This window comes from Cynocephalus volans, chromosome 18, assembly GCF_027409185.1.
Source record: "Cynocephalus volans isolate mCynVol1 chromosome 18, mCynVol1.pri, whole genome shotgun sequence".
Classification (NCBI taxonomy): domain Eukaryota; kingdom Metazoa; phylum Chordata; class Mammalia; order Dermoptera; family Cynocephalidae; genus Cynocephalus; species Cynocephalus volans.
In genome coordinates this window covers 3,694,302-3,704,506 of record NC_084477.1, presented here as the reverse complement: position 1 = coordinate 3,704,506, position 10,205 = coordinate 3,694,302, and the positions used below count along the sequence as shown (strand labels likewise).

The following is a 10,205-nucleotide window of genomic DNA, read 5'->3' as shown; positions in this document are numbered from 1 at the left end:
AACAGAAACCCCTTTGCCCACCATTGCTGCATGTAGACATCCTCTCGGTCTTTGAAAAGCCCAGTTGGAAAGTCAACTTCTTTTTTTTTGGCCAGCTCATGTACTATCGTTCAGTGTTGCACTGACATGTAGCTATGTGTTTCGATGTTTTATCTCCCTAAATTGGATTTCTTTTGGAATAGTGAGAATAACCTGGAAGACTCGGATTTGAGCTCTGCCAGCTACTCCATCATGGAAGTAGAACCATTATGATTATAATGGAAAAAGGAATGTATTATAAGAATAAGAATTTAGACAACTGTGGGGAAGATAGGAATTTTTTTTCAGATAGAGGAATTGACAGGTCTGAGAAAAGTCCCTATGGGTCCCCCTGAGACCCTGGAGTGGGTGGGCAAGTCAGTGCTGACAGGGGAATCTGGGAAGCCAACCACATCCAGGTATGAGAGGAGGACCCTGAAAGGGAGCTGGTAAAACATTCAGCGGAGCTGATGTTGCATGACTACTGCTTCTTTAGGTCTATGTTAAGACCTTTGGGATGGATGTGTGGCTACTTTGGTCAGCTGGGCTGGACACTGGAAAGAAGATCTGGGTGCAAAGTGGGGGAAAGCCAGGCCATGCTAGAACCTTCCAGGACTCTGCATGTGCCAGCACATCAAACTACAAAGACCTTGAGAGAAGAAGAGGTGTTGCTTCACTCTATTTCCCAAATAGTGCACAAATTCCTCTTTTGGTCACCTCTTCTCATGCTCAGAGGCAACAGGATCCTGAGAAATGTCATTGCAGTTAATCAAGTTGATACAGTACACAGCACCACAGCCATTTATTGTTTATCTGGGTTGTATCAGACAGCTTACTTAGCCTTTCTGATCCTTTCCTTACCTATTATACAGAGATATAACAATTATAACTATCTCTGTAGGGCCGTTAGTAAGGATTAAATGAGATTATAATGTAAAAACCCCATTACAAAATACAAAATAACATCAAATTGTTGTTAGACACATTCATTTATTTAGTTAATATATGTTTACTGTGCATCTATTGTGGGCCAGGAACTATGCTATGCCAGAGAAACATAGCAGTGAACTAAAAGAGACAATATCCATGTTACCATGACGCTGATTCAGACACGAATTAGACATTCAAGTGTAAATGTTAAGGCACTTGACAGAGTGGATTTCAGGAGACAGGTCCAGGTTAAAGCAATACATTTGAGAGTTACAAGTATTTAGGTAGCACTGAAAAGTGTGAGTGTGAATGAGCTCATTTAGGGAGGGCATGTAAATTGAGAGAAGAGGCTCAAACTGAGATCTGAGGCATTCCAGAAGTTTGGGGTCCAAAAAGGCAGAAATACACAAGCAATAGGCTGAGAAAAAGCAGCCAGTAACGTGGAAAGAGAAGTAATAGAGAGTGTGATGTCCAGACAGCCCAATGTGGGAAGTTTTTGAGGTGAGCAGGATTAACTTTAACTTCTACTGAAAAGTCAATTCATATGCTAATTGAGAATTGACCACTGGTTTCACAACGTGGAGGACATTGCCAGAAAGGAATGGGCTCAAGGTGGAACGGGGAGAAAGTTTTTGGTGTAAAAGGGGGCAGAAAAAATAGGGTGGTAGTAAGTGGGAATGGTGCCAAGGGAGATTATACATAATACATATATTTATACATATGTGTGTGTGTGTGTATTAAGTCGGCTGTATTCTGTCTGTCAGTGCTGATGAGAATGAACCACTGGTGCTGTGCTTGGGTAGAGCTCCCTACACGGGTAGGACCTTTACCTGGAGGTGCAAAGCAGGGAGCCTGCTTCCTTCAGAAGTTCCCCTCTTAAGAGGAAAATGGTCCAACTGAGTGAGCACGTCCAGTTATTCTTTCCAAATTTATTAATCCGAATCTTGTCAACTTCCCAGGAGTCATTTGAAAAAAGAGGAGGGGGTAGGGGGTAGAGGGGAAGAGGGAGGTTTCAGCTAGCTCAGGCGTGTGAAGGAAATATTCAGACAAACTGAAAACAGGGCATTTTGCTGAAGAGGGTCATATGTTCCAGGGGGCACAGTGGAAAGATTTGGGGAAGAGGGGGTGCCAGTTCATACTAGGGTGTGTGTAAAGAAGTTTGCAATAATGATCTTTGTCCTGTAGTGTTTAGAATGGGAATAGGTTAGATAAATATTTGTTCCTTGAGTGAAACCTGGTAGGGCCTGGGTGGGGCTGGGAAACACACTGATCCACACGGCCCCCTATTTGAACGACTGTCCTGAAGGGGTCAGGAAGGGGCTGGCTTGATTATGTCTTCCCTCCCTGACACCCCCCACACCTAGCCCAGCAGAGGAAGACAAACTACCTCGGGTATTTACATTTGCCCTACCCTGTCCCTGAAAGCCAGAGACACATGTGTGGTTTTTTTCCCCCCTAGCAGGGCCGAGGCAAATGTGATTTTGCTCTTTCATGTCGTTCTAATCCTTACAAAAGAATTAGTGGCAGCAACCTGAAGAAATATTGGGCGGGATCCGCAGCCCAGACCCTCTTAGAAAACTGCTAGAGGGTCAGGGTAGTGGCAAGAGGGGAGTTCCCCTGAGAGCCTTCTGTGACAAGGGGGGCGTTCAATTGCACGGGTGGCCAGCTTTCCCCCCAGGTTGGCAACCTCCAAATCGTTTCCCATTTCTCTAGCGGAGGCGGTAGCCGTGAAAGCCGCAGGGGAAGGGGCTGAACGATTCGTGCGTCCTCTCGGCTCCTCTCACTCCTGGTGTCTCCGTCTCTCTGCTCTGTTATTTAAGCAGCACAAGAATCAATCATCTGCGTCCCCAGGACTGCCAGCGGAGTCGCCAGGCACGTGATGAGCCCTGCGGGCTGCATGGGGCCCAGCCACCCACCCACCCAGCCCTCGATCGATCACCAGAGCCCCTCCTCCTCCCTTTCCGGCTTACCCCGGGCGCTAAGCTCGGATCTCCAGGCGGGAGCGGGGACTGGCCGCGCTGGGGACAAGGCTGCCGCCTCTGGAGGAAGAGAGAGCTGGGAGGCCCAGCCGAGCCCAGCCGCTCCGAGTCTGCACCTTCGGCCGCCTCTGTCCCACGTGACTGCCCCTCCCCCTCCTCGCAGTCGCGCGCACGGGCCGGGCCTCCGAGTCCGCGCGCGCTCGGCGGGTCCCAGTCCCCGGGAGCAGCGGCGGCGGAGGGAGCGAGCCAGGCAGCCGGGCGGCCCCGGGGGTGGGGAGCGGGCGGGCGGGCGGGCGGGAGCGGCGGCTGGCGGAGCCGCCTGTGCACGGGCGGCGGCCAGCCGGGCGGTCGCCTGAGCCGCGCGACAGCCGGGGACGGCGCGGCATCCGCAGCCTCCGAGTGGGATGAAGCTGCCCTGCCTCGCTGCTCCGCTCGCCGCCAGCTGACCCCCCGCCTGCGCCCAGCCCGCCCGGGAGCGGAGACGCCGCGGGGCCGTGACCTTGGCGGAGGAGGTAACTCGGGGAGGCGGGCGCGGAGGAGGCGCGTCGTCCGGAGCCCGCTCGGCCCCCAGCCCTGGCCCTGCTCGGCGCCGCGGGGACGGCCGCCCCGGAGCCCCACGCGCGCCGCGGTCCGCGCTGCTGGGACGGGTGCCCGGCACGGTGGCCGCCGCGGCGAGGGGCACGGGCTCGCCTGCCGTTTGTCGCTGGCGCGAGAGCCCAGCCCGGGGAGCTGCGCTCGCCTGCTTTCTCGTGCGAGGCTTCTGCAGTTAGGTTTCTAGCCAGGTGGGGGACCCAGGTCATTGCCTGCAGCCGTGTGACCTCCCAGCTGCTCTTGTTGCCGGGACACATTCTGGGGCTTTCTGGCAAACGATGAGGCAGGATTTACGCCCTGGCTTCCGAAGCGGAGTGGGGAGAGAGCAGAGGACACAGCGGCTGGTGGTGCAGGCAGGTGCCGGGGCAGGCGAAGCGTGCGCCCCCCGGCTGTGCGTGGGAGACCCGGTGCGGGACAGGGACGCGGGGACTGGGCCTCGGATGCGCCCGCTGGTGGGAAACTAGGCAGAGAGCTGGGAGGAACAGCAGCAAGTGGAGATGCAGGTACTGGGAGGGCACAGAACTCTCTCTGCTGCGGAGATGGTGTCACCCACGGCTTTTTAAGGTGAGCACCAAACACTTTTTCAAACGAGTATCCGGAAAATGAAGTCCATTTAAACCATCGCCAAATGGAAGATCGTCATTTCTGACAATTCCCTCGGGGGGGACTCTAGGTGTAAACTCATCTTTAAAAAAATCTGTGCCCTCTGCCCCTTCCTCCGGCCAGCCCCAGCTTGCAAGCGCGCTTCTTGTGGGGAGCGTACTGTTAGTGACAGGAACGCATGGGGGGGGGGTGTCAACCCCCTGAAGCACGGCCACCGGCCACCGGGACCTCACTCAAGTCTCTCTACCCCTCGCAGGGCGGACTGATCATCATTCTTACATCTGAGAGAGGACCAAGTTTTGGGTGACATGGCCCAGGGGAATAATTATGGGCAGACCAGCAACGGGGTGGCAGATGAATCACCCAACATGCTGGTGTACAGAAAGGTAAGAATTTCTTCACTCTGTGGGAAAAAGGGAAACTTCTGGCTCTCTTGATTTTTTTTTTCCCCTTAGATCAGAGTATTTACCAACTTTGTGGCCTTGTGAATTCCCCAAATCACCAATAATTGTGTTCTGTACCTGAAGATGATCTGACATTCACAAGTGATCCACGGGTGTAGAAACACAATGAAGTAAACGAGGCCCACACTTTCCCTGCTGAATGTATACGGGTTGATCTGTCTGTCATGAGCAAGAGCAGCAAGTTCAGGCATTCCATATATGTTGGTTGTTACACACATGGTTTGATAGCATCCACAAGAATTTGTGCAAGCTTTTTCTCACGCTCCCCCTAAACATGTAGGTTATACTAATTACATAAGGGTATCACAAATAAAAATAGAACACTTTGCAGTTCTGCGGCAAGTGTGTTTGTGTGAACATATGTGGCTTAATGGGGTTTAATGATTTTACCCCTAACTAAACAGTTCTCGTTTTTTGTCTTAGCCTAAATAATTTTTTAGTTTGTGTTATTTCTATGATTGTGCTTGTGAGTATTTATGTTCTAATGCCATATGCTCATCGAATAAATCTTTATTTTCTAGAGTGGGGTTTTTTTTTTTTTTTTTGCCACAAACAGATCTGACAGCTTTGTGCATTCAAGAGCAGTGGTGTCAGCAACAAACTTCTGGGCATCAGGCCACCATTATAAAGAAGCATTAGAGTACTGCGTGTGCTTCAGAGTGGCTGCTTAGGTAGTTCACCCTGGTTATAACCAACAATCTTACTAAAATTAAAGATGCTGCATTCTTTATTTAACTTCTGCACCCATTGTTCCTATTGCATATTATGCTGGGATTATTTGTCTTTAGCATATTATCTGAAGTGCTTATTGGGCAAGATTTCTTTAGTAAACACTAACAATGGTAAAAAGGAAGTCATACCTTGAAACCTAGAAAATTAAAGGTTTGGATTACAGTGAGCCCATTGCAGAGTCCAGGATGAGTTTGTTTTTGTTTGTACAGCAAGAGGATCAGAGTTGATTACGTATAAAGATGAAAGGCCATGGGCTATGTTGACCTGCACTAAATCAAAACTTTTCATCTGTGTAGCTCAGAATCATTAAAAGGTAGTGATGAATATGCATTCAAGAGAATATTGTTACCATTTTAATGAGAGAATGTATGGGCTTCCCTGGCACAAAGCTAGCTGTTTTATTTTCTAGCCTTCTGGACGGTACTATATTGAGTACCTGCAAACGCAGTTATATGTGTCTGGGACAACACAGTATGTTGGGAAAGGAAAATTGGGAATTAGTTGCCTATTTTAATCTTAAAGCATTCCAACTGGATAACTAATCCACTTGAGCCTAAATTATTACTAGTTTATTCCTGTTGATTGGAATAACTGGATATTTAACTATTTTATATAGAGTTGGTTCTGAGAAGAAATATTTTGGGGGCAGTTAGCTGCTTTTAAATAAGTTACAATATTTTCTGTTGTTTGATATGACTCCGAACATTGTAATATGCAAGATGTGAGAATTTTAAATTTGGTCTCACGGGTGTATGCAATGTGTAGAGGTGGACTTTTGAATGGAAAATTATAGTAGTTAGGTATTTTTCTTAGGTTAGACAACTGTATTCTCTCTATTTCCCTATAAAAGATTAAAGGATGAATTAATCATACACGTAACAGTTATCATGATTAGAAATAAACAATGTGACACAAATCCGTGTGTCTCATTTCGTCATTTATCATGAGAACAAGAAGGCACAGGCTTTAGAAAAAGCTTTTTTATTATTAAATGTCCTTGAGCCTCATACTGCTAATTTTGAATTTACTCTATAAATTGTTGTATAGCATCACATTGCTATTAGTTCTACTCTTAAATTAACAGACTATGCTGATTTCAGGGAGAGAATGCAATACCTCATTTTTTAAAGCATTTAAAAAATTTTTGTTGTTTAAGCCTGGAACTTCTTGTGCTCCTCATTTTGCATTTCTTTTATTGGCTCTTTGTTTAGGGTTGATGACACACATAATTTATTATTCAGAAGATTTCCCTGATAAATCATTATTGAAAAAAATAACTCAGTTCAGTAAATTTTACTTATAATGCTTACTATGGATTACTTTTATTTTATCTATCTGTCCTTTATTAATTTTATCTATCCTTTTATACACTAGGCATATATTTTTTGGTTTTGTTTGTCATATAAATAAGTAATACTATATAAATAAATAGCAGATAATTTATAAAGAAACACAATGTCCTTGGCTATCATTTGCTGGTTACCAAGTCAAATGGTCCATGTCCTTGTGCTGACATCACGGATTTCATGTGACCCTCAAACCTCTCTTTCTTGTATCTTATATGGACTTTCCATTTTATACCTTCTCAGTAGAGGTCAGATATTAATGTGAAGAAGGACAAAGCAATTGGAGAGGTGTATAGGTTGAATATATGCGTTATGTTGTTTTACCTGCTCTACCGTCATAAAAGAGTCAGCACTGTATTCCAATGCTTATTAATCAGGAAGGCAATCGAAGGCTTAGAAAAGAACTTCAGTCCTGACAAGACCTTGCTCAGTCACAGCAGAGAGAATGGCTGGAGAAATTGCTGTTTTATCGACTCGTGCCCATTTTCTGCTCCTGCTTCACTGTCGAAACACTGTTCTTGAAAGCGCGTTCTGAACTAACACCACTCGTGGTGTCCTCAGCATTTTTCCTGGCCTCCCCCCCATGCCACCTCTCATTTACTTACTGCTCAGGATTCTGATGATTTTTCAACACTCAAGATGTGTGTGCGCTGTTTCCATTTTCTCTTCATAGGCTACGAATGGCACTTACGAACGTGGAATGCACAGAAAAGCCGGAGAGGTGTGAATTTCTTGTGTCCATCTGATGGCTCTCTCCATCAGGATTACCCTCATATGAACTCTAGGAGTCCCTCTAGATCATGGAAACACCGCAGGGACCTTTTCTCCATGGAGAAGTCCATCGTAGCGCTGCCTCACGGTTAGGGCTGGTCCCTGCAAGTCAGTCTCGGATGTTTGCTGGTAGCTTTTGGCTTAATATAAGGAGTCTCTGTAGAGTTCATTTCATGTCAGAGGCACATTCTAAAAATCCATATGGACCAAAGTATTGGCCTTACCAGTTCTTCGATTTGTAATGCTGCTTTTTTTCCATAAGCAGGTGATTAAATTAGAGTGGTTATGGTGTTTTATGTATTTGAAGACAACTTATTTAAAAGCACATAAAATGATGAGGCTTGAGTGCTATTATTCTTGGGGCTTTCTAGGCTCCCTTCAGACATGCCCAAACTAGGTTGGAATAGAAATAATAATCAACTTCCTTAAGAAGAGACCAGCTGGGCTCCAACTCACCTTGGATTCACACCAGCTTCTTGAAGCACTTGGAGAGGTGACAAGTCAGAACTCAGTTTTGTTCTGAGTTGATAGATCTTAATTTTAAATGCTACTCCCATTTTTGGTCTGCTTTGGACAAAACTTTCATTCATGGGAGCAGCACTGGCTGTAACGAATGACCAAATTAGAACCCAGAGGACAGGGACACGCGCTCCAGATTTGGTGTCTGGCCAGCAGGCTGCCCACTAGACTGTCTACATCAAATTTTGTCCAGCAGCTGACATGGATGCATTTGAAAAAACAAAATTTCTAGGGCACCTTGGGGCCAGTATTTCAAATTGGCTGGAATGCTGGCTTCTCACTAACAAGAATGTTCAAAATGTCCAATAACTTCTGATATTATTGCAGCAACTGTTTATGCTCTGGCTGTCAGGAAAGAAAGTGAAAATGTTTTCCTTGTTCATTATCTTACTGGAATGAACATGGTTTTGGAAATTGCAAACCTGTCAAGTTCACTGTGGCTCTCTCCTCCTCTCTCCTCTTACTTCATCTTCTGTGTAGTCGCTTGCCTTCCATTTGTGTCTTTTTCTTTCCAAACAGACTTAAGGGTGAAGATATCATTTCACTGCGATGCTGTTTATTTTAGTTGTAAAAGAGAAAACAGTGTCTTTTGGAGAAGACATTAGATTTCAGCCTTGTTGGAATACCTGTTATGCACAGGCACTTGGATAAGTACTTTAAAACATGGCATTATATCGTGGTAGTGGCAAAAAGTTAATTTTAAAGGTTAAGAATGCTCCATTCTTGGGCGAGATGGGACCACTGGCCTTTCTTACATGAAGGCGCCATGGGAGCTAATGCCTCATAGGAAGATCGCTTGTGCTGATTGGCTTGACAGTATCAGTCAGTTTCCATTGCTTATAGCAAAATACCTGGAACTGGGTAATTTGTAAGAGACAAAATTTAATCCAAGGCATTGACCTAGGTGTGTGCAAAAGCTATTTCTGAAGTCAATCTGTTCTGTGAGAGTAGACATACCTGCCAGAAAGGGGGTGGCTTGATTTCTTCTGAAGAGACTGAACTACACAGTACTAGTCTCTTCGTGGTGAGTGAGCTGACATTTTCTATAGTCACTCAGTACATTTGTCTCTGTAGGGTTGCCAGTGTGGTCAACCTTGAGGGTGTCAATATTTCCTGCCTCAACCCCCAGATGTAAAAGATAGTCTTTGACATTTTCGAATCTTCGTTATCTTGATCTGTCTGGGTTTACGACATGTTAGTAGAGTGAAGAATATTTACAGGTGACAACATGAAAAGGCCCAGTAGAAAAGGAAGGAATGTTTGCAAACAGATATTCACAAAAGACATGTGCCTTTAAGCTCTCAGATTTTTAAACTGGGGGTTAAAAATTTCCACTTCTGAAAAATTCTGAAATGAAGGGTCTTCTGTCAATCAGATGATTCGAAAGAACCTTTCTGGACCAAGGGATGTTGTCTATCATCAGTATGTTCCGATCTGTTTTTCCTCAGTGACACAGATACTGACGTGTGCCCTGAATAGGACAGGACCATCGTGTGTATTTCCACTGAGAAGCAGATGAGGAGCATTTTACGAGTAATAATTTAACAGTGAATGGTAGGCAATAATTAGCTTGAGCTCAGAGCAGGAAAGCCTTCCCTATTGGAGTTTTCCTTACCAGTCACTTGTCTGTGCCATTTGTGGGATTAAGATAAGGATTTGTGGCTTGAATTTTATTTCCTCTGTTTCCCACTTCCAATCTCCCCTAATCTAATTGATCAGAGGAAAGTACAGGTACACAAAAGAGAAGCGATCTAGGGATTGTAATTGCCTTTGTGGTTCTATGGCGTGACGGAGAGCGGGCTATGTTTAGACGGTCGTGGGGGATAGAATGTGATCACTACAGTGAATATGGAAATATTTTGGATCTGGACAGTTGGGTGGCTCAATAAATATCAAGCTCCTTGAAAACAGGATCGTGGGAAACAAGCAACAGAAACTGGCCCTTGTGCCCTACTTTGTAGCATTGATAATGAGGCATTTGAATGTCAGGGTTGCAGAGACTTCTGCCCTACAAAATAGCGATCTGATAATAAAATAATTGTAAATGATAGAGTGGGTACCCAGTTCCTTAGGGAAAAAAGGCCCTGCTCCTCTCTGCCGTTTGCCCAAGGCAATATAAAATTTAACTTGAGTTCTTTTTAATTTCCTTTGTCTTGTGTCTAGCTGAATTAACAAAGGTCTTAGGTCATGAGAACTCTAGTAGACAGACACGAACTGCATTCTAGCTCCATTGAAACTGCCACCTGGTCTAA

General features: G+C 45.5%; 1 protein-coding gene across 4 annotated transcripts in view; it reads left to right on the top strand.

The window, feature by feature from the left end:
* The first annotated feature begins 3,241 nt into the window (after positions 1-3,241).
* RGS7 (regulator of G protein signaling 7) overlaps positions 3,242-10,205 on the top strand; it is a 470,656-nt gene continuing 463,692 nt past the window's right edge. For all 4 annotated transcript variants that reach the window (XM_063082919.1, XM_063082918.1, XM_063082916.1 and 1 more), the window contains exons 1-2: positions 3,242-3,439; positions 4,378-4,507. In XM_063082919.1, coding sequence (XP_062938989.1) covers positions 4,430-4,507 — 78 coding nt within the window. In that variant the 5' untranslated portion in view covers positions 3,242-3,439; positions 4,378-4,429. The remainder of the gene's footprint in view (positions 3,440-4,377; positions 4,508-10,205) is intronic.